Below are 26,908 nucleotides of genomic sequence, written 5' to 3'. Positions count from 1 at the left end.
GTGTGAGGTTATTATCAGTAACTCGCACCTTGTGGCCAGGTAGACAGGCTAGAACTGCGAGAACAGTTGGGAGGGACCGGAAGGGATGATCTCCCCTGTGTCTCTTTCACAACCCCGGCAGCAAACATCTCTAAGAGTGATTGGGTCACCCTGACTGAGCATGTGGTATCTTGGGCATTGAAGCATCTTTGTGGGTTCTTGAAGGCCTGAGATCCCCCAGTGGAGAGTGTTCCTCGGTGTCCAGCTTTATAGCCTTTTAAGTGGAGTCTTTGCCTTCCATCCACTAAAGGGGCCCCAATCCTTTGTCTGTCACCACTGGCATCTTTCCTCTATTTACTTCACCGTGAGGTTATGAGAACTCATCCTACAGTCTCTTCTAAGCCCCTATTTCCTTACCTGTAGAATGGGCATAATGCCTTGAAGAGACGTGATGATTACAGTGAAAGAATATTGATAAAGGATCCAGAAGAGTGTCTGGCCTGTGGAATGCATCCAACCTATGGTTACTGTTATTATTGGAGCCCAAGGAGAGATTTGAATTGTATTTGGGGCTTTCACAGACAAATTCATTAGAAAGTACTGCCTGGGCCCATATAGTAGACAGAATACAAGTCTTGTGATGGATAGACCTGGGTTCAAATTCTGACTTCACCACTTGTGATTTGTATGACCTTGAACAAATGATTTATTGTGTCTGAGCCCAGTTTCTTCTTGCGTAAAAGGATATCATGATACTTACTTCCTGTGGCTGTTGCAAAGTTGCCTTTAAGAAATGTCTTTGGCCTCTGTGCCTTTCCTCAGACTTTCAGGCCCATTGTGAGAGAGCTAGGAAGATACAGAGTTGTCAAGTTGACACGTGTCAGAATAGGGTTGGTTCTGCCACAGTAACAAATGATCCTCAGTCTTGGTCTTTAACAAAATAAAAGCTTATTTCCTGTTTGTATGTGTTCAACATGGGTTGCCCAAGGGCAACAGTGGGACCGTTGTGCTTCACATAGTGACTCAGAAATCTAGGTGGACAGAGGCTCCCATCTGGTAGCCACACCATGGCTTCCTCACTTAGTGTGACAGGCAAGGGATGGTGCAGGTTCACATGCCAGCAGTCCTGTGCTGTGACTCAGAAGAAACATTTGTCACTTCCACCTGGAGCTCGTTGGCTGTAAGTCAAAAGCTTGTGCCCTGTTGTGCAGAGGAGGCTGGGAAGCTTGGGGAGCAGGTAGGGTGCATGGTGAGCACCAGTATCTCTGTCACAAGGACCCACTTGTTGTCTCCATGACATTCCCATTGTAGGGATTAGAGCAGCTGTGGGCTAGTGGCTCTGTAGCTGCCAGGTCATTTCCAGCACAGTGCTTTGTGCCAGGAAGTAAAGAAATTTAGGCTTGAGACCCCAGCTTCATAGATGGTGCTGAGAACGTGAACTCTTTTACCTCTCCCAGATTCTGGGAGGTAGATGTGGTCTTGTAATGCTGACTGTTGAATAGAAAACAGAAGAAGATCACGTTTGATGAGCCACTGTGTTGGGGGTGGCCCAGGCAGGGAAGCGTTGTGATACTTTTGCACTTATCTTCACTGAGTATATCATGGGGATATGAGTCACCCAGAGAAAAAGTTTTATTGCCTGTTGCCCTCTGCAAGGCAAGAAAAGTCACAGATGTCTGCTGCATGCCTCCTCAGGGCAAGAGTGTATGCTTGGCATTTTAACATACAAGATCTCAGTCATATTTTCAGTGTCCCATGGAGAGAAGAGATTACAGTCTCCATGTTGCTGGTGAAACCATGAGGCTTAGGGGTGTTCAGAGCTGTATAGAAACAATGGCTGCCCCTGTTCATGGGACACAGCCAGTGAAGTGTGGTCCCAGATTCAAGCCCTTTAAATTCCATGTTGTTGTTTTAAACTATACCATCTCGTCTTTGCATTGTAATGTCTGTGGGGCTTAAGGAAGTTGTAGGGATGTGCCCAGTTCTGTGTGTCAAGCAAAGCTTAAGGATCGGAATCTTGTGTCTTTTACGAAGCTTGAGTTGTGTATTGGCTCATTTAGTCCTCATAACAACACTATCATGTAAGAGCTCCTATGGCCACCATTTTTCAGATGCGGAAACTGAGGTCCAGAGAGGTTGAATGATTTACCCAAGGTCACCCAGCAAGTTACTGGCAGACTGGGACAGAATCCTGGTCATCCAGCACCAAGTTCATCCCCCAGACCAGTACCCCACAGTGCTCGCTCACATTTGAGCACAGTCTTTCCTCTGTCCAGGTGCTGGTGTTCACGAATTACTACTCGGCACAAATGAATGGCTGTGTACCCTTTCCTGGGAGGAGCAAGCCAGCCGTTACCTGAGGGAGGCTCTTGGCAGCTTTACGGGAGTGCTGTTGGGTATGAGAAAGAGACTCTCAAAGGCAAACAACATTTTGATGCTCATAAAATTTAATGTTCTTTCATTTACTGTCTTTCTCTTGAAACTTGGACATAATTTATTGAGCCCGTGGTTGAAATATTCAGGAAGTCTCTGTGTGTTACTTCGAAAGGAATATGATTAAAAACGCACGCCAGCTTCCACTGATTTCTCAAGACATGAGAACACGACAAAGAGCCACATAATTTTGGAATTTACATCTTTATATGAAAGCCTGTGCTTTGCAGCACCTTGCAAAATGAAGGGAAAAGCAGCACTTCGGGGTGAAATATTTTCCAGAAAAGCTTCTGTATTGGTGTGCTAATGTTAGCCTCACGGTACTCAGTAACTTCCTGGGTCCAGCAACCTATTCTCGGGGATAAGAAGAAGCTGCCCCAGGCCCTGTGCCAGGCTGGCTGCTCTGAAGTCACATCTTAACCATGTTTAAAATCCTGCTTGATACGATGGAGCCCCACTTTATAGCTGAGGAAATGGGAGCAGATGCATGATGGGGCTTGGGTGTGAACCTGTTCTCATGCCTCCTGCCGGCTGACCTCTGCCTGCCTCTGGCCTCAGCTTAGTATCACAAGCCCCAGGACAGGTAGCTGCCTCCCCTTCGTGTTCCCAGCGACCTTAGTCTTACTGCTGTGCCACTGGCCAGTTTGTCTGAGAACCGTTGACCACCTAGATCCCCACGAGATAGGGACTTCTGTGAGTGCAGGGGCAGGGGCAGGGTCCTTGTCACACTGATGCCCAGAGCTCAGATCAGTGCCTGGCACACCGTTGCTCAATAAATGTTTGTTGAATGAATGAAGAAACATGAATGAATGACTGAATAAGTAAATGAATTAGTGCTTCCAGGCCTGTGCAGGGAGGTGCATTTGACCTCTGCTATGGTTTGGCTGTGTCCCCACCCAAATCTCATCTTGAGTTGTAGCTCCCATAATTCCCACATGTTGTGGGAAGGACCCAGTGTGAGATAATTGAATCATGGAGGTTGTTCTCCTCTACTGTTCTTGTGGTAGTGAGTCTCCTGAGATCCGATGGTTTTATGAGAGGTTTCCTCTTTCTCTTGGCTCTCCTTCACTCTCTTGTCTGCTGCCATATAAGACATGCCTTTCGCCTTCTGCCAGATTGGGAAGCCTCCCCAGTCATGTGGAACTTGTGAGTCCATTAAACCAATTTTTCTTTATAAATTACCCAGTCTTGGGTATGTCTTTGTCAGTAGCATGAGAACAGACTAATACAGCCTCACAAAGGGAGAGGGTTTATAAAATAACCTCAGAGCAGAGAGAGATTGTCCAGCATGGTGGTGTGAGAAAGGACTCTGGTTCCAATCCCATGGCCTTTAGTGTTACCTTTGCCTAGGACTAAACCTCCACGAGCCTCCATTTCCTCAGTCTGTAGATGGAACCACTAGCTAGAATATAGAAGCCACGAGGGCAAGAGTCTCTGTTGTTTGTCGCTGTATCCATAGTGTTTAAAACAGGGTTTGGCAAATGGTAGATGCTCAATAGATGTTTGTGGAATGAATGAATGAATCTGAGAATTTTCAGATATTGAAGATAAGTTTCTCGAGAAAGAGCCATGGACAGGCCTTGTATGGATAAGTTAACACAAGGATGGGGCTTAGGATTGGGTCTGGCATCCAATACATGCTCAGTAAATGTTTGCTCTTAATGACACTGGCCTCACTGTATCCTCCTCTTCCTCTTTGTCCTCCTGGGCTGCCTGCCCAGCAGGCTGGAGAAGGCCTTCTCTGCTGGGGAGGAGAGGAGGCCAACACTGCGCTGCCTTCTGACTCCCAGGTCTTGGGAAATCAATAGCTGTCCTCTGCAAGCCAGCCTGTAACCACTGTGCTTTTGAAAGGAGAGGCCAACAGAGCCTTTCAAAGTAGTTCAGGCCCCATTTTCACAGGCCTAGCCGAGCCCCATGTTTTGTGCTTGTGATGGAACTATAATTACACCCATTGTGTGGCGCCAAGTAAACCACCTCATATGCTACGTTTACGGAAAGAGGGCTCTGCCCCTTTTTCAGTTGACCCTCCCATAATTCATGCAGCAGAAATAAGCCCTACAAGTGTCTGGTGTTGTCAGTGGCTTTTGCAGTGGTTCCCAGTAACACACGTGGAGTTGACTAAGATCCTGTGCTCTGTGCTAGAGCTGTGAACTGCCCAGGAGACATTACCATCTGCAGAAGTGCATGCTACACCTTCTTCTGGGGGAGCCTCATGTAACAGATAGAACATGGGTCTGGGCGTTAGCTACTGAAGCCATCTCCGTGTGACCATGGGCAAGTGTTCTAGTCCCTGTGGGCCTCAGTTTCCTCCCATATAAAATAGGAACAACACCAGCATCTAGTATGATGTCTTAAGGCTTCTTTGTGCAGTTGTGCAGGTTGTACACTGCACAACAGCTTATGGCTCTGGAGGGACCAGTGGGAGCTCTATCTAGCTGTGCTCCACTCGCCCAACTCAGATATCATGGGGCTGTGGCCAGTCGGGGCACTTCCTTTTATTGCATGAAAGAGCCTTTATGTCAAACATGATGTACTTGACATGTAGTAAGTGCTCAGAAAACAGTAACTGTTGTTGCCACTACTACTGGGGGATAATCTATGGAGGAGGTGGATGAATGGATCGAAGGCGTCGGGCAAGGAGATCAACTGAGATTTGAGTGACGTTGTGAAGGGTGGATAGAATTTTAGGATGTGTGCATGGTGGGAAGGTGGGGGTGCAGTCATATTCTCATTCCATCCATGTCGGTCCTTCTCTTGAAATGTTTTCTCCCCTCTCCTCACACCTCCTCTCCCACCAGTTGCTTTTATGCCATGCCAAGAAAATTAGTGGAAAGCTATTGAAGAATTTCTTTTTAGTTCGGATTGTGGACAAATGTGAATGTGGACAGAATAGTAGAATGCACCTCTGTGTGCCCAGCACACAGTCCCGTCAGCTTCAGCAGCTACCAACCCAAGCCAGTCCCACTCCCCACTTCCCACCGCCACTCCTAGTATTATTTCGAAGCAAATTGCAGACATCATGCAATCTAGTTTGTAAATGTTATTGAAGGGTTTTAAGCAGTAAAGGAATGTGATCCTGGGTTTTAGAAAGATCATTTGAGTGTTAGCTGGTGGCGGGGGCAGCAGGGAGGTGGTGGTGTTTGTCTAGGTTGGAGGGGGCTTCTGAACCTAGGTTTGACAACAAGGATGGAGGAGCGGGGGATAGACCTTGGAGAGGTGAAGGATGTAGATTCTACAGGACCAGTGGTACTGGACACTTCTGCTGGTGCCTCTTTAATGGATAATCGTGGTAATTAACATTTATGGAGTACTTTATGTAACCCTAAGTTAAGCACTTTTTTCTTTTATTATTTAAACCTCACAAAAGCCCTTTGAAATTTGCATTGTTGTTAATGTAATTTTATGCATGAGAAACTGAGGCCCAGAGAGGTGGAGGTACATTGCCCAAAGTCACATCTAGGAAGTCAGGAACGGTGGGTTTTAATCCCAGACGGCCTGCCTCTGGCGTTTGCACCATGCCACACACTCTGTCCCGTACTGCTCTCACAGGACAGGTGTGAATTGGGGAACCGGCTTAAAGACCCTCACAGCTGCATCAGTGCCTCTTGTGTGTTCTTCTTAGAGGAACACACCTTTCAGCAGAGGGCTGGGGCTGCAGGTTTTGTTTTTTGCTTTCTTTCCCCTGTCATTGCTCACCAACCACCAGGAAGGTGTCAGCTGCTATTGTAACATGGTCATTTCTGTGGATTCTGCCTTGGCTCTTGGAGGGCTGTTGGTGGGGGCCAGGAGAGCATCAGTGTCTCCAGGCGGGTAGCAGCTGCTGCTCTATGAAGCCTCCCTCCTTGGCTTGCCTGTGTATATTCTGAAAGGCCACACGTCGGGAGAAATGATGACCAACATTGGGGCCTGAGACCTCACAGCCCCGTGGCCAAGCTGTGACGGTCACCTAAACCTCTGCTTCTCAGAGGCGTCGCCTTATTAATTGTGCTGTTGTTAGTGATGGGTGTTGTCCCTCTTTAAACTGTAATCCCATCCTGATGTGTGCAAGCATTACCTCTTGCCATCTTAGTGTTCTGAGTGCGGAGGGGCTTGTTGCAGAGGTGATCAGGGGAGCCTTTGAAATGTGAAGTTATCACCAGGTTTACTTACAAGCCTCTGCTTAGTGGCTCTGCAGACAGAGCCCACACAGCACTGTCTCGGTGGCACTTCAGGATGATCTGCCCCACAGGTCTCAGTTGAATTTATTACCTGGTGGCTTTATGGTGTGGCACTGAGGAGGATGAGTCCCGAGATTCCAGAGCACCTGGCTCATCAGGGCAAGCCCGAATAACTTCCTGGGGCCAGCCCTCCCCACAGCAGAACCAAAGCAAAAGGTGGATTGGAAGGAAGAAAGAAACAGGAGAGACTCCAAAGATGGGAGATGCAGGACCGTGAGCTCTGGAGCCAGACTGACCACCTCCCTCCCTTCCAGACTGCATGACTTGGGACATTCGAGTCACCCTTCGGAACTTCAGTTCTCCTCATCTGTAAAATGGGGGTAAATATCCACCTCCCAGGTTTTAATGTCTGCTAATATGTAAAACACTTAGAGTGCTATCAGACCCATAGCAGGTGCTCATTCTGTTACATCCTGTCCGCATCATGGCAGGTACTGACTGCCTGAGAACTCTTTCATCCCTTTGTACCTCATGACAAACCTGTACAATAGGTGACAATAACCTCATTTGACAAATAAGATACCAGGAATTAGAGCTGGGTGCGGTGGGTCATGCCTGTAATCGTAGCACTTTGGGAGGCTGAGGCAGGAGGATTCCTTGAGTCCAGGAGTTCAAGACTAGCCTGAGAAACATAGCCATATCCTGTCTTTACCAAAAAAAAAAAAAAAAAAAAAAAAAGGCTGAGCATGGTGGCACATGGCTGTAGTCCCAGCTACTCGAGAGGCTGACACAGAAGGATTACTTGAACCCAGGAGGTCAAGGCTGCATGAGCTGTGATTGCACCACTGTACTCCAGCCTGGGCAACAGAATAAGACCCTGTCTCTGGAAAACAAAATTAAAAAAATAGGATACCAGGAATCAAAGATGTGTGATTCTTTACACAAGGTCATCCAGCAGTGAGTAGGCAGGACCTGGATTTGACCTCCACGGTCTCATTTTCTCCTTGACATGGAACATCTGGAAGTCATGTCTGCCAGTCTCCTGGAATGTCTTCATGCTGGGATTTTCATTTGAAGCTGTTGTCAGTGTTGCCTTCACCTGAAGCAGAAACCAATTTGGAGAAGGCTTACCCTAGCTGCTGGGGAGCTCCTAGACTCTTCTCTGGGAGTCTCCTTTGGCCTTGCATTGGCCGAGGTTCTTACTTACTCTAGGTGCCCTTTCCCTTACTGCTAGGGTCCCCCTGAGGGGGATGTGGGAGCAGCCAGAGACCACATGGCTTTTCGTCTCTGCCTGCTGGTGGCAGCCATTCACTGTGGCGTTGACAGCGCCTTCCCCGGCTCTGTGTGTGTGTACGTGTGTGTGTGACAGTGTCCCTTACCTTTGAGATGCTCCCAGCCCTCCATCCCTGGCTCAGCACCTTTCCAGGTCCTCTGCTCTTCACTGGTACCTTGAGATGCTAGCTCAGCATCACAGTGATGGCATATGCTGAGAGAGGGAGGAGAGAGGAGTGTGGCCAAGAACACAGGCTCGGGAATCCGAATCGCAGTTCTGCTGCTTACTTCCTGTGTGGCCTTGGACAAGTTGTACACCCTTTCTGTGCCTCAGTTTTCTTAGCTACAAAATTAGGGACAGTAACACCACTCACCTCCCAGGGGAGTTGTAGGGTACAGGTGAGTACTGCTTGGAGAGGACGTGGAACGTTCCTGGTGCGCAGGGAGTGCCCCCTGAGTCTGCCCGTCCCTCCACGCTGTCACCATTGCCCCTCCGGGAAGACAGCGCCCTTAGTTTACAGAACACTTCGTCATTCCTCAGCTACTTTAAAAGTCTTGTGGCTTCCCAGTAGAGGAACAGAGAGCGCTGAATTAAAAGCAGGAAGGTTGGTGTGTAGTCGTGGCTCTGTTAGGGAGTAAAATAAACTGTGTAGCTTTAGACAGGCCACTTGCCCCCGCCAAGCCTACATTTCCTCAAATGGGCACAGTGTTTCTCTTCCTGGGTTATTTATTTGTTGCCTGAAAGGCATGTGACCCGAACAGCATGGGCTTTGGAGCCCTAATAACTGGGATTCAGATTTCACTGTCACTCCCTGGACCCACAGTGCCAAGGTCAAGGAGAGCTATGGCTACTAGAATTCCCTGAGGATTTCCTGTTACTCTGGGTCTAGTGCTAGATCTGGACACCTATTATTTCAATGAACATTTCTAGTTTTCTTAGTTTTCAAGGCTAAATGGACACTACAAGACAATGTACAGGTTGAGCATCCCAAATCCAAAAATCCCAAATTCAAAATATTCTGGAAGTCAACATATTTTGAGTGCTGACATAATGCTGAAAGGAAATGCTCATTGGAGCATTTGGATTTCAGATTTTCAGATTTGGGATGCTCATCCTGTAAGTATAATGCAAATACTCCAAAATCCAAAAAATTCAAAATCCAAAATACTTCTGGTCCCGAGCATTTTGGATAAGGGATACTTGTATATGCATCTAAAAGAATGACAGGTGTTGATAGCATTGGTTTTATCTCATTTTTCTTTTCAACTCTCTTGAATTTTATCCAAATGTGTTTGTAGTTTGGCTTTTTTTCATTATTTTTTATCCTTGTTGTTCATAATTATTAATGCAAGAGATTGCTTCAGACACAGCACTTATAGGTCAATGCTTCTAAAACTATGAGAACCAGTTTTCTTTTTAAAAAAACTTTCAATTCATTGCAGAATGATATTTTTATAAATCACCAAAAAACAGTCTAGAAAAACCCTGAAGCTCCTGTGTTTCACAGCAATATGAAATTGCTTGAAACATTTCTAAATGCTTGCTTCCAGTTTCTTTCCTCCTCTGATCTCATACTGGTAGAAAACAGGTGGCACACCCACACCAGTTTGTGGGCCACCCTGTGCATGTCACTGTCATAGAGTCACTTGCCGTGTGTGTGTGTGGCACTTGCTGTGTCATTACTGAGGTAGCGACACTACATGTGACAGTTACAGTTGGCCCTCTGTATCTGCGACTCTGCATCTGTGATTCAACCAATTGAGGAGCAAAAATACCAGGCGGGGAGAATGCATCTGTACTGAACGTGTACAGACTTTTTTCCTTCTCTTTATTCCCTAAACAATATGGTATAACAATTATTTACATAGCACTTACATCATATCAGGTACTGTAAGTAATTTAGAGATGATTTAGAATATACAGGAGGAGATGTGTAGGTTCTATTGCAGATACTACATCATTTTATAGAAGGTACTGGAGTGTCCGTGGATTTTGCTATCCATGTGGAGTCCTGGGACCAATCCGCCACCCATACCGAGGGATGACTGTACCGCCATCCGCTGTGGGCAGGCAGGGTTCATGCCATTTTATTCTGACTTGTGGCTTTGTTCACATCAGCGAGAGTTCAGAGGTGGAGAGCTGACAAGTGGAGGAGCTTCTGTGACGTCCCCGTTTTACAAATGAGGAAGAGGAAAACTGTTTCCCACAAGTAGGGAATGGCCCAACTACCGTTCAAAGCTGAGTCTGTAAAACGCTCCTTTTGTGTTTACCAGTGGCTCTCAACTCTGACTGATCATTACAGTCACCGTGGGCTTTAAAAAGTACTTCTTTGAGGTCCTTCCCCTCAGTCTACTGAATCGGAATTTCAGGGGCCAAGACCCAGAAATCTGCATTTTTCAGAAGCCCTCCCAGTGACTAGTGATCAGCTTGGGTTGGGACCCACGAGTCTAAACCATGCCACTTCCCTCTACTCTGCAGTACAAATGAATTGTCCTTAACCACCAAAGGGATCATCTTCCTACCATATCCCAAGAGGGAGTGCAAAGAGCACAGATAGTAGGGCCATTAAGGTGGGGGTTCAAATCCTCACTCTGTCACTTCCTTCTCCTGACATTTGAGGCTTATAAGCCAACCTTCCTTTGCCTCCTTGGTAAGGAAAGCATGCCAGCCCTGCAGGGGGGTTGCAGGAATTACGTGAGCTGGTGCACCTAATGTCTGTAAGAGGGCTGACACTTAGTTGGTGCTCCGGAGCGTGTGAACGCAAAGTGGGGACTGTCTAGGTTCACTTTTTAACAAGACAGGTGCAATGCCATCATCACAGAAAGAGGCTTCAGGCCCCTCCCCACAACCAGAGTAAACTGGGCCAGAAAACGGGTTGCGAGTTTTATAAAACTTAACAGATTCTAAGGCATCGAAGTGAATAATCTTGGAGAGTTTTGAGTATGTGACCCCCAAAGAGCCTCAGTTGCTATTGAAATTTTGGGGGGTGTCTTGATCTAATTAATCAGGAAGCATCTAATTTGTTAGCTGGAGGAGGGTGAAGCATGATTTACTTGAATGTGATTAGATGGAGGGAACATTCTGATATGAAAGGAAATGCTGGAGGTGTTTTTGAAAAATTTATAATCCTTTTGTGATTTGGCAGGTAATTATGATAATTCCTGGTATTTTCACAGACTTAAAAGTTTTTTCACAGCCACATTATTTTTGGAGATCATCTTTCCTGATACTCCAGCTGGAAGGAATTGCTCCATCTCCGAAAGCTCCGAAGGCATCATTTTCCAAAGCCCAACTCAAATGTCACTTTCTTGGTGGTGCTTTCCCCCATCTTTTAGGCCAGGGCTACCAAATAGGCATCATCTTGCTGGTCAACACACTGGTTGATTGGTTATGACTGCCTAGGTAGCTTCTTGAGGAACGGTGATTGATTAGTGCTGTCTGCCAAGGGAACAGCGGGCAGGGGAGTAGTGGAATCCTGAGAGAATTACCCAGTCCCCTTTGATAGGCATTGACGTGTGTATCCCAGCCATTTGGAGCTAAACTTGTATTTTGAGCTCACATGCAAGTAGAGAGGCAGGATTTCTGCCCAGCCATGATTTGTTAAATCAAAGGTGAGTGATTTAAAAAATTTGATAGACTTGGAACCAACCCAAATGTCCAACAATGATAGACTGGATTAAGAAAATGTGGCACATATACACCATGGAATACTATGCAGCCATAAAAAATGATGAGTTCATGTCCTTTGTAGAGACATGGATGAAGCTTGAAACCATCATTCTCAGCAAACTATGGCAAGGACAAAAAACCAAACACCGCATGTTCTCACTCATAGGTGGGAATTGAACAATGAGAACACATGGACACAGGAAGGGGAACATCACAGATGTCATTAACTGATCAGTTTTGCACCTTCCAAGCACAAGTTGAGAACCACAACTTCTACTGGCTAGGTGGTGTCCTTGGGCCTTTTGGAGAATCAAGGCTTCATTCCTGGTCCTCTGTCCCTTGCTGGGCAGGGTTTGTGGCTGTGTCAGCCCTGGTCATTGTATCTCCACCTGGCATTTACTTTTGATTTGTCACTGTCATAGTGTTGTCAAATGGCATCTCCTCCTTAATTACCTACAGATTGATTAATTTTCATGAAATACAACAACTGAGGATAGAAGGAAGCACATCAGACTCTCAAACTGATGATGTCAAGACACAAGTGCCTGGTGGGGATATAGGCATTGGATATGGCATGGGAGGCTGCCTGGCATGTCCCAAGGCTCATTAGATAAGTGACTCCTGAATGTTAACTCTTGGAGGGGTGGGCCTTCCCTGACACCCTGTCTTCTCTCCGAGTCACTCTATCATAATTTACCAAATGTCAAAGGATGTGAACTGTGTGGCTCTCCTTCCTCCTCCCTAAGATCCTAGCACTGTGCCTGGAAGATGGTTAGCAACTCTGTGGTGCTCTTGTTTTGGGACACACTGAGTGCTCCCCACAGCATTTCTGTCTCCTTGGTGTGGCACGTCATGGCCTTTTTCCATCTGGCCCCTGGAGACCTACTTGTCCGCCACTTCCTCCATGTCTCCTGTCATGATCACCCATGACATAAAACCAGCTCTCATCCACTGGGAACTTATCCTGCCCCAGATGTGCTGCCAAGCCCGCTAAGTGCGGCATCTCTTGCCATCCTCACAGTGGCCTGGTGAAATGGGTGTGGTTTTTAATGCCCATTTCATAGACGCACAGCCACAGGCTCACACCAGAACACACACACTGTCAGTAACTGATCAAGCCCAGGCCCATCTTGCACCAAGGCCTGACGCCTGAACCACCTCTCTCTGCCTCCTCCCTGCCAGCCTCTGGTGCCAGCATTTGCACCTGTAGTTTCCTCCACTGGTCATACCTTTCTCTTCCTTGTCTGCAGGGTGACCTCTTATTGCTCAACATGTTTATGGAGCAGAGAAGGCCTATGGGGACTGAGTGAGTTAGTGAGATCAAGAGGGAGAAAGGGGATTGGAGAGAAAGGCTGGGGCTGCATCTTGAAGGAGTTTGGGTTTTATTCTTAGAGCAGTGGAAGCACTGAAAGTATTAAACAGCAGGTGACAACATTAGATGCCTGCTTGGAGGAGAATGGATTGGAGGGCACCTGTTCTCTCTCTGTCCTATTTTCTGTGGCTTTTGAAAAATAAGAAGGTCAGATGAGAACCCATAAGTGCCCTCAAAGCCTAATAAAAATTCCAAGAGGCAGTGGTTGTGCAGCCTACTTTTATTTTTGTGATAACAGGAACTATTTGTGAGCTCACATTCTCTCTTCTGAGGCTCTTTCTGAGTCTTGAATTTATTTCTAGTTATACTGGAGTTTGGAAATAGTTATTCGAGGAACAGTAAGCTCAGTATGATTTATGTAAGATGAAAGCTGCTTATACCAATGGCTGTAGGTAGGGATATGTGATATAAAAACTCAAGAGTTTCAGAGGTTAGCTTAGTAGCAATGGACATCATAGTTTTAATGGTTGCTGGAAATTATTTTATCAAATTTTGTCTCTTAAGTTGCATCGGATTTTTCCTTTTCATTCCTTAGTGAAATGAAAGATTTGCCTGATGTGGTCAAGTTCTGCTCTTCTGGCTGCAAAAGAGAACCAGGGTTTTGACAGCTTATGGTAAACACAACTTGGATCTGGGATGTTTCGATGTTTTCTGCATTTATGGAAAATTGTAGTAACACTCTGGCTCCCAATGCAAAACAAAACAGAAAACACAAAACCCTGCTTTGCTTTGGAAATGGCAGTGGCATTTATTTAAGGCTCATATTTTTGTGGGGGCACATTGGCAGGTATTTAGCAGTAATATCGGCAGCTGTGGATTTCTGGTTTGCTGCGTGGTGAATGGATTCACAGCCCAGAGGAAGCTCGTGGAGGGTTTATGTGATTTCTGTGTGGAGGGGGCACATAGGCATTATTAACAATACTGTATTTGTTTGTTAAAGGCCCAAAGATGATCAACTCAACCTTTTCTTGTCGAAAAGGAATAAGGCAACAAAGGAATATTAATTTTACATCTGTACAAAGAAAAAAGCTGGCAGAAAGGCTCAGTGACTTATTCTGCCTTTGTTAATTGCATGGTTCTTGCAGTATCTTTTGTGTCATTTTCACTTACTATTTCATGTTTCACACTGGTTTGAAAGCGTCTGTACCTCAGGGACAGAAGGGGGTACCTTTGGAGGGGAACTCACAGAGCAAGTTAATGGAAGCCTGATATATTTCATGTCGATTGCCCAGTGGCTCCCTTGTATTTCAGATGAAGAATTTTAATTCTTTATAAAGGGTCTAAGTGGCTTCTCTCACTGATGAGTGGGAGCTCAAATAAGGAAAAGTAGAAAGAATGAGAAGGAAACATACCCCTTTGGCTATCATTCATATCTTGGTGGATTTTCTTCTGTGACTTACCCTTCATACAACAACAAAAAAAAGAAGGCTCGTTTTTGTTCCTCCTCAGATAAGACACACATTTAGCGACCCCTGTTTTTCCAGAGAGCTTCTCCCTGTATCCCTCCTTTACTCTGACAGTGTCTTCTATAGCTCGTGTAAAGTACTTATTACAAATGGCCTGGTATTGTTTTCGCACTGCATGCAGTATAGTTAGTGCTTAGGTGAGGCCTGGGGCGTTGGAGGGGTGATCTCTTGGGAAGGGCAGGGAGCTAGGGGCCTAGATAAGGATCTGCCTGAACTGGCATTCTGGGGACTTCTCTTAAAGATGCTTGCAGGGTTCTTCCTTCAGGGTTCTTGGAGAGTGTACATCTCACATTTCTCTAAAATGCTTAAGTAAATTATAGTTGAATAGTCTGTACATTGACTGTAGACCGTCTATAGTCACCTCCAGTTTTATTTATTGGGGATCAGCTGAGAATATCGAGTAATTCAATTTGGAAAAATTCAGCAGCTTACAGCTGGCCCAAATGGGTTGCATGTGGGCAGAGTGGAGTGGCAGGACCACAGCGCATAGCCAGGGCTTCGGTGTCAGTTCCTTTTTAGATGTTTGACCTTGACAGAGTGAGACCTTATTTAAAAAAAAAAAAAAAAAAAAAAAAAGAAAAAAAAAGCCCAAGGTCCAAACATGATCTGATACTATCCTATTTGGACCATAACTTCATACTGTCGACTCTGAAGTGTCACTGTGAAGCAGGTCAAAACACACTGAGCTTATGGGTGGATTGCATGGTTCACAGGTAAGCAGTGTCATTGGCTCCAGCCCCAACAGCCTACGGATGTTTTGCTGACAGGTGTCAGGAAGGAGAATCCAGAGAAGGTGGAATTGGTCCCTGGGGAATGTCCGCCTCTAAGCCTCACCTTTGGGTGCTTGTGTTCCAGGTGGCGGAGATGCATGGTGAGCTGATTGAGTTCAACGAGCGCCTGCACAGAGCCCTGGTGGCCAAGGAAGCCCTTGTGTCCCAGATGAGGCAGGAGCTCATCGATCTCCGGGGACCGGTGAGTGTTCCCCCAACCCTGTGTGTCTATCCAGCCTCTGCTGCCCACCACCCAGTAGGAAAGCACACAGACCAACAGAGCCAGCAGCCATGCATCCACTGGCCAGATGTGCCCACATTCACCTCTGCCACATTTGCTTTTTATTTTTTGTTGGGAGGGGTAGAATAAGTAAAATGTTACAAGTTCTGTTGAAGCAGCATTTCCTGCTTCTCTTTCTAGTCATCTATAGTTAAAATTGGCATATAGTACCCCCCCCCCAACCCATCTTTCCATAGTTTACTGCATGGATAAATTTCCATGAGCAGTAAACAGTCTTGGTTTTGTGTTGTTAACTTTTACCTACATGGTATTACTTTTATATATCTGTTTGCCACTTGTTTTTGCTTATTTGTTTTTAATTCAATATTGTGGTTTGAGGAGTAATCCACATACATCAGGTACAGGGCTTTTCAACCACAGCACTGCTGATATTTTGGATCATATAATTCTTTATTGTGGGGGCTGTTCTGAGTATTATGGGATGTTTAGCAGCATCCCTGGGTTCCACCCACTAGAGGCCAGTAGCTTCACCTCGGCAGGTTTTGACAACCACAAATGTCTCCAGATATCGCCAAATGTCCTCTGGATTTCAGAACGTGGCAGAATCACCCCTGGTTGAGATCCACTGATCTAGATCACTTACTTGCTTGGCTCTGTAGTTCTCTGTTAAATGAAGTAGCACAATATTTTGGATTCAGTCGTGTCTTTGTAAACATTTAGGATGTCTCCAGTATTTTGCTATTACAAACCACAATGCCGTGAGCATCTAACACTTTTCCTTTTGTGCAGACATATAATAGCTTCCTCATTTTACAACTTCTTTATTATGTAAAATGCCCACATTTAGGCAGGCTGTGTAATGCACGCGCGTATATCCTTTGTCAGGGTGAACAATTATCCGTCACGGCCAGTTGTGTTTCAGGTTATCTACATCCGCTTCCTCCTCCTATATCATTTCAGTCAAATTCTGGGTATTATTTCATGTATAGACATCTTTGTATTTATCTCTAAAAATACAAAAAAAAAACCAACCAATATCCTTATCACCCCCATTACCAGTAATTCCTTTATGTCATCACAGTCAGCGTTCAAATTTCCAATTGCCTCATACCTTTGAATAGTGTTTTTGATTCAGGATCCACGTGAGACCCGTGCATTGTAATTGGTTAATATGTCTCTATGTTGCTTTTCCTTTAAATTTTAAAAATTAGAGTAAAATATACCTAACATAACTTTTACCATTTTAACCATCGTTAAGTGTACAGTTGAGTAGCATTAAGGATGTTCACACATTGTGAGGCCATCGCCACCACCCCTCTCCAGAACTTTTCCATCTTCCCCGACTGAAGCTGTCCCCATTAAACACTCAGTGCCTGCTCCCCACTCCCCCTAGCCCTTGGCGACCATTCTACTTTGTTCCTCTATGAATCCACTACTGTCTTAGGTTTCTTTTCTTCAACAGAGTCTTCTCTCATCTCTCTCTCTCCCCTTCTCTCTCATAATTTGTTTACTGAAGACACTGGATTTGCCTTACAGAGGTTTTCACCACCTCAGTTTTGCTGATGGTATCTCTGTAATGTGATTCAATACGCTTCTTTATTTCCTGTATTTTCTTATATTAGAGGCTTGGATTCAGGTTTAATTTTGCTGATTATATGACTCTGTTGTTGGGTGGTGTTTTCTGTCAGGAGATGCATAATGTTTGCTATCTTTTTGTGATATTAGCAGCCATCTCTTCACTTCCTGGGTCCATTACACAAACGTTTCTTTAAGGTCAGTACCTAAGTGTGAAATTGCGGCGTTTTAGCATATGGTGTCTTAAACTTTACTGAGTTTTGCCATTTTATAAAGTAAAAGCACCTATTTATTATCCCTCTGTTTGTGTGCAAAAGTTCCTGCTGACACTTTTACGTCCCTGCTATGATATTTTATATATTTGTGTTTTCATCCGCTGTTCCTGGCCCATAACTCCCATAGCCCTTGTTGTAATGTTGGAGGCACTTTAGGCCTCAGAAGAAGGCCTCGGAAAACAGAATCTCTCTGACTTTCTCCTGCCGTCTTTTCACCTCTTCCTTTTTCTACCCAAGGCAGGACTCTAATCTTCTCCTGCTATCCATAAAGAAATTGACCCATATTGTCTGATTATAGGTCACAAGACCCCCATTTCAGAAGCGGTCCAGCCCCGCACTCTGGAGGAAAGAATACTGCACAGAGAAGCCAGGAAGGATCTGGACAGACAGGCCTTGCAGGGTCTCCCCACTCAGTCTATTCGTCTTAGACCATACCCTTTTTATCCAATCACGTTGTTAATCTTGATTATCCAGTGATGTCTCCATAAAAGGCCCAGGAAGACGGGATTCAGGGAGCTTCCAGGTAGCTGAACAAGTGGAGGTTCCTGGAGGTTGATACATGGGGAGAGCATGGAAGCTCCGCACCGCTTCCCATACCTTGGCCTGTGCATCTCTTCACTGTATCCTTTGTAATATCCTTTATAATCACCAGAAAATGTGTTTCTCTGAGTTCTGTGAGCTGCTCTAGCAAATTAATGGAACCCAAGAAGGGGGTTGTGAGATCCGCATTTTATCGCTAGTGAGTCAGAAGCACAGGTGAAACAACCTGGGGCTTGTGGTTGGCATCAGAAGTGAGGGGCGGTCTTGTGGGACTGAGCCTCACCCTGTGGGATCTGATGCTACCTCCAGGTAGATGTGTCAGAATTGAATCAGAGGACACCCAGCTGGTGTCCGCTGCAGAACTGATTGTTTGGTGGTAGGGAGAAACCCCCACACATTTTGTCCCAAGAAGTCGTCTTTGTTGATGGTTGTGGTATGACAGCAGAAGGAAAATGGTTCATGTTTTTCCACTTGTACCTACCAATACCTTTTTGCATGAGATGGCTTTAACTTGCGTTTCCCTGACCTCAGATGAGGTTGCCTATCTTTTCATTTGCCTGTTCCCCATTCTGGGTTTCACATCTGACTTCTCACAGCCTTTGTCCATTTTTCTACTGCACAGTATTTGGTTTTCTTGCTTTCTCACTGTTTTTATATCTCCTTTTCAGTTACATGTATTTTACATATCCGCTCCTACTCTGTGGCTTAATCGTTCACTTTAAAAGTAGAAAATTTAAAACATACGTAAAAGCAGACGGAATTATGTAACAAAAACCCATGTCCCTATCACTCAGTCTCAGTAATAATCAACTCAAGGTCATTCTTGCTTTGCTGATAGTCTAGTCATTACTTCTCAGCTCAGATTATTTGGATGTATATCCAATCCATCTTACGCTTTCATTCATAAATACCCAATATTTACTGCTAAAATATATTCACAATACCATTATCACACCTATTTTTATTTTATTTATTTATTTTTTTGAGACTGAATCATGCTGTGTCACCTAGGCTGGAGTGCAGTGGTGTGATCTCAGCTCAATGCAACCTCCGCCTCCTGGGTTCAAGCAATTCTCATGCCTCAGCCTCCCGAGTAGCTGGAATTACAGGTGCCCACCATCATGCCTGGCTAATTTTTGTATTTTTAGTAGAGATGGGGTTTCACCATTTTGGCCCAGCTGGTCTCGAACTCCTGATCTCAAGTGATCTGCCCGCTTCAGCCTCCCAGAGTGCTGGGATTACTGGCGTGAGTCACTGCACCTGGCCTAACACCTATTGTTAACAGTAATTTCATGATATCATGAAATACCCAGTGTTCAATATTCTCCAGTTAGCTCAAAAGAGTTTTCCGTGTCTTTGTGTTGATCAGGACCCTGATAAAGTTCATGTAGTGCTGTTGGTTTGTGTGCCTCTTAAGGCTCTTTTAATTTGTAGATTCCCTTGCTGTCGCTTTCTTTTTTCCCTTGTCTTTTTTGTCATTATTGTGGAAGACACTTGGCTCCCTGAACTGTAGGTTTTCCCAGTTAGGATTTTGCTAATTGCATTCCTATGGTGATGTTTGTCATGTTCCTCTTTACCTTTCCTTTACATTGGTCATTCACTCTGGAGGCTTGATGAGTTTCAGGTTTTTTTTTTTTGCCACAGCGGTGTCACAGGTGGTGGTGTGTGTTTCCATCAGGAGGCTCATAAATGTTGGTCTAGGAAAGCACTATTGGAGGTGCCAGTTCACACCAGACCCCATTTCTTTCAGTGGGGCCAGTGTGCAAATGTAATCCCCATCCCCCCACCCGCTACCATATTGAAAGCCTAATAGTGCAGTCCCTTACTGAGTTTGCTTCCCTAATTCCTGACAGCTCCAAGACTTTGTACGTGTTTTTGTGGATTTCTTTAATTAGGTAGTTAGGAGTTTCCTTAAGAAGAAGCATATTTAGGAAGGACCTGTTGTATACTAAGAACCCTTTCAGGGAGGTGATATAATCTCCATTTTACAGGTTTATTGAGGTTCAGAGAAGCCTCCAGTCATTCTGTGAGCGTGTATGTAATAGAGCCTGGATTCAGACTCCAGTTTAATTACAAAGCCCGTTTTCTTTCTGCAAGCTACACCAGCTCTAGGGAATTGCAGGAACAGGTATGGGAGAGGGGGTCCCCTTATGTTACCCATTTCCCCAGCCAAGGTTCCAGCATCCCTGCAGTGGCCCTGCCACCCGTGTTGCACATTAGAGACTTGGGCAGCATCTAATCTACCTCCTCTGAGAAAGGACAATGGGATGTGGGAATGGAGGCCTGGCCCTGACCTGTCTCCCAGTGTGAGTGGGGTACGTCTTGAAGGTGGGCCAGCCTCTCTGTTGTCCCTGCCCAACACCAGGGGTCCCAGCGTACTCCAAGGCTAGCCTTGCAAGAGAGGGGCTCAGTGGGCAGTCAGGAACCAGGCAGTGGTCCCATTTCTTAGGACAGGTTCAGTGTCAGGTGGTAAATGGTAGGTGACTGTTGTCACTGTAGATAAATTTTTGGAGAGCAACATCAGTGCATCATTCTCATTGTGGATAATAAAACCCAATTAACCTGTACAAACGAATAACTGCTGATATTAATAGCTAATATTTATTAATTGATATCAGTCAAAAATTTGGCTTCCCTCTTGAATGTTAGTAATTCATTTAATCCTCACGTGGCCTAATAGTAATTAATGTTATGATGGCCATTTTGCAGAAGACAAAGCTGAGATTCAGAAATGATGCAACTCTCCCAGCATCCCACACTGAGAAGTGGCAGTTCTAGATCTGACTTAAAAAATTAAATTTTTGGTTTTTTACATTTATTTTTTTCTTAAACATTTTTTTTCGTATTATACAATATGATATATACTAATGGTAATATTTTTGCTTTTAACAGTTGGGAAGTATCAAAAATTTTAGACTCATGACAAAGCTTAGCATCCCCATGCTAAAAAGTTAAGTAGTAAAAAAGGGTAAAATAAATCTCTTCCTGTCTCTTACCCCCTGATTTTCCTACCCGGAAGCAGTAACTGTTATCAGTCTTGGGTTTCTCTTTCTAGATATGAGTGATGCCTCAGTACACCGCTTGCTTGCGCCTATACATGTTAATAATGAGCATGTGCCTATACATGTTAATAACGAGTAGCCTGCTGAATTCCTTCTTCTGTGTCCTACCTTTCCTCATTTAACAGTGTGCTTTAGAGATCTTCTAATTTTACTTCACGAGTAGAATTGTTGTTCATTTTAAGAACCGTGTCTTGTTCCCTTCAACTGACAAAACTCTAATGGATTTCCCCAGGTCCCTGTTGGATGTTGCATGGTTTGCCGTTTTTGTTTTTACAGTAATGTTGGGATAGTATCCTGGGTGGAAATCCTCAATGTAGATGAAGTCCTCCCTTTAGACTGGAAGGCTGGCTGGCAGTCCACAGGGCTCAGTTAGACTGGGTGAAAACCCAGAGATCTTGCCCTGCAGGACTCTTGGGACTTTGGAAAGGGTGACTACCTTCTCCCAGCCTCCTCCACCTGCTGCAGGAATATCCTTTTTGAGGCTCATAATCCTTTCAGAGGTCACAATGTAGTTCCAACAATGCGTTGGGCATACAAATTAAGTATTTTCCTTTTTTATGAATTTGACAACCAAGTTGCAGAAGGATTTTGGCCGCTGCACCCCCACTCCCCCCACCCCCCCCACCCCCCCCACCCCCGCCCCACCAGTTTCTCCTCATGCTCCCCCAGGGTGCTGGACCTCTTGCCCTGTGCTGCCTCCCACTCAGGGCCTTTGTTCCTAGTGTTCCCTCACTTGGAACACTGCCCAGTGCCAGGGCTGCATATCAGCTCGACGCTTCCTCAGGAACCCTCCCTGAAGCCCTGACAAGGTCAGATTTTCCATGTTAACTATGATGCTGACATGTGTCTCTCCCTTCCTGTCTTAATGTAATGTTACATTGATTTATCACTGATCAGTGTTATCTTTCCCACGTCCACAAGTGCAAGTTTTTGTTTCTTTCTGCTCCCTTTGGGTTTCAGTGATTGACATGGTAGGTGTTCAGTAAATGTGGGTCGACTCATTGAGTGAATGAGTGAATGAATGAATGTCACCAGTAGGCCCCCATGCCATGCCAGCGCATCTCTCCTCTGTGCCATGCTCCCTCTGCCCAAGTCTGATGCCCTGCAGGACAGAGACAGCCATTTACACAGAGGCAGCTCTCATCATCAGATCCTTTCCTCTGGCAGGCTGTGATGGCCAGAAGGGAGGAGCAAGTAAAACGGTCATTAAGGGCCTCAAGGCTGTCAGAAGAGCTTGCCATTTGGACCGGGTCCCCAGGGGATACCCCATTATTGCCTTAGGCCTGCTTTGGTCATCTCCCCAGAGTCAGACAGCCAGGGCAGAAGAAAGAAGGCCGTTTCCAGCTCAGTTTTCCTCCTGGAGTCATCTTTTGTTTTTTTCTCTGGCTTTTTACTATAAGAGGCATCTATTATGGGAATCTCAGCCACTTCCCTCTTCCTTTCTGTGGGGCCTGGATCCCTGACCACACTGGATTAGGCTTCCTCCCAGACCCCAGGGTATTCGAGTGACTCAGGGTCAGGACTGTCTGCTTTAGGTGGAAACCCAAATCTCCTCTTCTGTCTGCTGGGAATAAACATAGTGCTGACCATAGTGCGAGGTTCTGTGAGATTCTGCCAGTGAAACAGTGCTCTCTGTGCTGGCCCTCATGACCCGTTTCCGACTGTGATCCCCTGTGCCTAGCACAATGCCCAGCGTGTAGTAGGTGCTCAGTCAGTGTTTGCTACCTGATGACTTCATTTTCATAGAGCAGAGGCTGAGTGCATAGACCAAATGATAATTCAGAAAAAAGAGACGAGCAAGGTTAGTTTCCTTTCAGTCGTATCTTTTTATAATGCAAGTTGAGTAGCTCTTTTCTGAAATATTTGGGACCACAAGTGTTTCAGATTTCTTCACATTTTGGAATATTTGTCTTATACTTGTGGGTTGAGCATCCCTAATCCAAAAATCTGAAATCTGAGGTACTCCAAAATCCAAATTTTTTTGGGTGCCAACACGATGCTCAAATGGGATTGGAACATTTTGGATTTCAGATTTTAGGATTAGGAATGCTTAACTTGTATCACTATAAATACTGTACTGTTTTTTAGAGACAGGGTCTTGCTCTGTTGCCCAGGCTGGAGTGCAGTGGCACCATTATAGCTCAGTGTAACCTCAAACTCCTAGACTCAAACAATCCTCCTGCCTCAGTCTCTGGAGTAGCTAGGACTACAGGTGTGCGCCACCAAACCTAGCTAATTATTTTATTTTATTTTATTTTATTTTTGTAGAGGCAGGATCTCACTATATTGCCCAGGCTGGTCTTGAACACCTGGCATCAAGCGATCCTCCTGCTTTGGCCTCCCAAATTGCTGGGATTATAGGCGCGAGCCACCAAACTTGGCCTGTGTATCCTTTTAAGCTAAGACACTTATTTTTAAGGAACAGGAGTTTGGGATTAAGGATTGAATTTTTCTCTCTTCTTTTTTTTTTTTTTTTTTTTTTTTTTTTTTTTTTTTTTACTGTGAGTATTTTTAGGACTCTCTTATGTTTTTCCCCTTTGGTATAAGATGTGAATGAATGCTGGAGATTTTTACCTTTTAGCAGGATTTGATTACAGTCTGGGAGAAGAGCTCCCAGTTTGAATAATAAATGGAGACAGGGAAATAGAACCTTGTAAGACTGCAAGTTGTAGAGGTCAATTAAAGGCACAGCGCGGTGAAAGCTAAAGGTGAAGCCACTCATTAAATGCAGTTTGTTCCCATGGCAGATGCAAACACGAGCTCACTTCATATAATGGACATTGGATTCCTCTTTATTTTGGTCCCATTGGCAAGGCTCTGTTTCTCTGTCCCTAGTCCCGTTTCTGATCACCTCCACTTAAGCAGAAAAGATGGCCTGGCTTGGTATGACTTGCTGCCTGTGGAACCACTGCCCTGACTCCAAGCATCCATGCTGTCGGCTCCTTCCCCCAATCCCCGCTCTCTCACTCGTCCCCTCCCTTGTCTGGTGAGGGAACCACCCTTTGGCAGAGCTTTGCTGTGTGTTTGGTGTGCATTTTTTTCCTTGCACCCTCTAGGCAGTCCTTATAATTTTCTGATTAGGGTCATTTTTCAGCTGAGCAAGTTTGAGGTACAGAGAGGTTTTGTGACTCACCCAAAGGCACACAGCTTCATGGTAGCACCTGAATGTAAACCCAGGACTCTGTTGTTCCATACCACCACACTGCTCACTCTTTTATTTTATGTTTTCCGATTTCAAGCAAAATTTGGTGTCTGTTGTGTTCCAGGCAGAGCACTCTGGATGGTTTTAAACATTCAGATGCTTCTGTGATGAAGCTCTCAAACATGCCCATTCTGTATCTGCAAAGTGAATCTCTCCCCTTCTCTCTCCTTCTTACTTCATACATCAGGAATTGTGTGTGTGTGTGTGTGTGTGTGTGTGTGTGTTTAGCATACTTATCACATAGTGTTTATGTCAGGCTCTTCAGAGGCTGGGCGTGGTGGCTCATGCCTGTAATCTCAGCACTTTGGGAGGCCGAGGCAGGCGGATCACTTGAGGTCAGGAGTTCGAGACTGGCCTGGCCAACATGGTGAAACCCTATCTCTACTCAAAATACAAAAATTAGCCATGCATGGTGGTGCGTGCCTGTAATCACGGCTACTTGGGAGGCTGAGGCAGGAGAATCGTTTGAACCCAGGTGGTGGAGGTTGCATTGAGCCGAGATCACGCCACTACATTCCAGCCTGGGTGACAGAGCAAGACTCCATCTCAAAAAAAAAAAAAAAAAAGGCTCCTTGGAAACTTGTAATCTAGAGAAGGCAGAGTTTCCCAAAAACAGAACAGTGATTGAGTGGGGGGTTTGTACAGTTGCTTCATACATTTTTTAAAAAGGAACTGGGGTTCTGTGATGCAGTAAGCCTGAAAAATGTTGGATTAGAGATAGTTTGATAGTCTTCTATACTGTGGGATTTCCCTCAAGCGTCTCACATGGGGGTGCTCCATGCTTCTCCAAAGGGATGGGCTAGGTACAGTAGCATTTCCCAAAATTATTTCCCCAAGGAACACTATTGCAGTCATTATGTTCCAGAATTATTTCCCTGAGGAGCATCTTCTCTAAGAAGATGGTCATGGAACTATTTTCTGATAAGTGCATTTGGGAAAGGTAGGGCTATTAAATGTCATGTTTTTTATTGATGTACTAGCTAGCAGGGAGCTCATCAGAGCCTGCCTTATCTCATGAGCCTGCCCTGGCATGGAGTCTGCAGGGCCCGGAGGAGAGGAGCTGACATAGTGTGGCTGTGGGGTGCAGTGGGCCTGCCTGTGTTTAGTCCCAGGTCCAACTGGCCTCCCACCCACTCACCAGCCTGGTCAGGGTTTGGTCTAGAACAGCACTGCCTTTCCCAGGCACTTTGGGTCTCTGCCACCTGGGCTGTCTCTTATATTCTGCATTTTCTCCCACTGTCTCCATTTCTCCTCCTGTTTTTGTGTCTTTGTTTCTTCTTTGGTCTCTGTGTGCTTCTCTTTTTGTTGTTCTTTTGTGTCTTTCTCCCCCCCCCTTTCTCTCCTTTTGTTTCTCTCTCTGCTTCTTTGTCTCTGCTTCTGTCTCTCTCTCTTTTCCTCTGTCTGTCTCTTCCACCTGCCTGACTCTCTCTGTCGTTGCAATCCTCTCCCTCTCCCTTCCCTTCCGCTCTCCCATTGTCTCCAGTTTAATAAACATTTACATTGCTGTATGTTGCCATGATAATTACCATTCATTGCAATTGCCCTGAAAAACTACAAAGCCTTTCCATCTCCCCTTCATCATCCAAGCCTTGTGTGTTTTGTGAGGGTCTGTGGAGTGGGCCATTGCCTGCCTTCCACCGTATGGCTGGCCCCTGCTGAGTGTTTCTGGAGCACTTTGTGCTGTGGTGTTTGCCACTCTGCAGTACCACTTGGCGTTGACTTCCTTTTTCCCCTGTGGACCTGGAGCTTCCCTGAGACAGAGACTGTTGTCTTCATTTTCCTACCCTCAGAGCCTGGAACACCTAATCACTCAGGGAGCATATGACATATACATCTGAGTGTGCACCTGGAGTATCTCTGGCAACATTCTGTTCACTAGCACGTTCAATTATCCAGAAAGTTGCCTTCTCGTCTTGCTCAATAACACCTCATGTGGGTCCTCGCTGTGAGCCGTCTGTGTTTCCCGGGGCACCTTGCTTCCTGTGAGATGACTGAGCTGATGGGAGAGAAAGATGAGTAATTTCATAACCAGGGATGAGATAGATGGAAAAACCCAATCCCAAGTTTTGTAATAAGATTCATTTTAAAATAAAATGCTCCCTGGGACGTTCTTGGTATCTTTAAAACCTTCGGAGGGAGTGATCTCATTTGAGGGCTGATGCTATTTAAGTATGAAAGCTTAATAAGAAATCGATTTTTCTGCCGGGTGGCACTTGCCTCATAGCTAATGATCAAGTACCAAATTGTCTGCTGTCCCACGGCAACGTTAAACTTCGTGTTCCAAATTATAAGAGGCTTTTTAACTCAGCCCTTGGACATCCCTGTTTTAATCGTCTGCCGTCTTGAAGGAGATTATTTTTAAAAGTGCCATTTAAGAGGGGCTACTAAAAATATATCTCACATAGAGGCTTAACTCAGAAATATTAGTCTTTGACACAAAATTATTTGGAAAGATGCTTGTGGAACCCACTTTAAACCTCTCAGATCCAGAGAAGAAAAGCATCTCTTTGGGCCTAGCTGTGTTTTCCTGACCATGGCCAAATACCCCAAGTGATCACACGCTCCTTGCTGTTCATGCAGGTGCTTCTTGCACCTGGGGGGAGTTGGAAGCATTAACATCACAGATCTTTCTTTTCTAATGCACCAGTGTTAATCTCACATCTTTTACACGGCTTGCTCATCACCACGGGTAGTCAGTTTCCCCTGGGGACCCATGAGGGGCTGGACTCTAGGGTTTGAGGGGAGGAGTTTGGTTGTCCAAGGCATCCAGGTGTGGAACTTTACACTTCCCTGAAGATCAGAGTTTCGTGTCAGCTGGCAAATGCAGTGTATGCAAGCTTAACTTTAAAGCTGGTCCTGTGTTGATGCAAATAGAAAGCATTGGCAAGGTGCAA

General features: G+C 45.3%; 1 protein-coding gene across 11 annotated transcripts in view; it reads left to right on the top strand.

Annotated features, from left to right (window-relative positions):
• SNX29 (sorting nexin 29) overlaps positions 1-26,908 on the top strand; it is a 584,658-nt gene that overhangs the window by 352,284 nt on the left and 205,466 nt on the right. For all 11 annotated transcript variants that reach the window (XM_063717589.1, XM_063717588.1, XM_054534732.2 and 8 more), the window contains one exon: positions 15,205-15,321. In XM_063717589.1, coding sequence (XP_063573659.1) covers positions 15,205-15,321 — 117 coding nt within the window. The remainder of the gene's footprint in view (positions 1-15,204; positions 15,322-26,908) is intronic.

The sequence above is a fragment of the Pongo abelii genome, chromosome 18 (assembly GCF_028885655.2).
Source record: "Pongo abelii isolate AG06213 chromosome 18, NHGRI_mPonAbe1-v2.0_pri, whole genome shotgun sequence".
Lineage (NCBI taxonomy): Eukaryota > Metazoa > Chordata > Mammalia > Primates > Hominidae > Pongo > Pongo abelii.
Note: the sequence above shows the minus strand (reverse complement) of the source record. Positions and strands in the feature narration are given on the sequence as shown.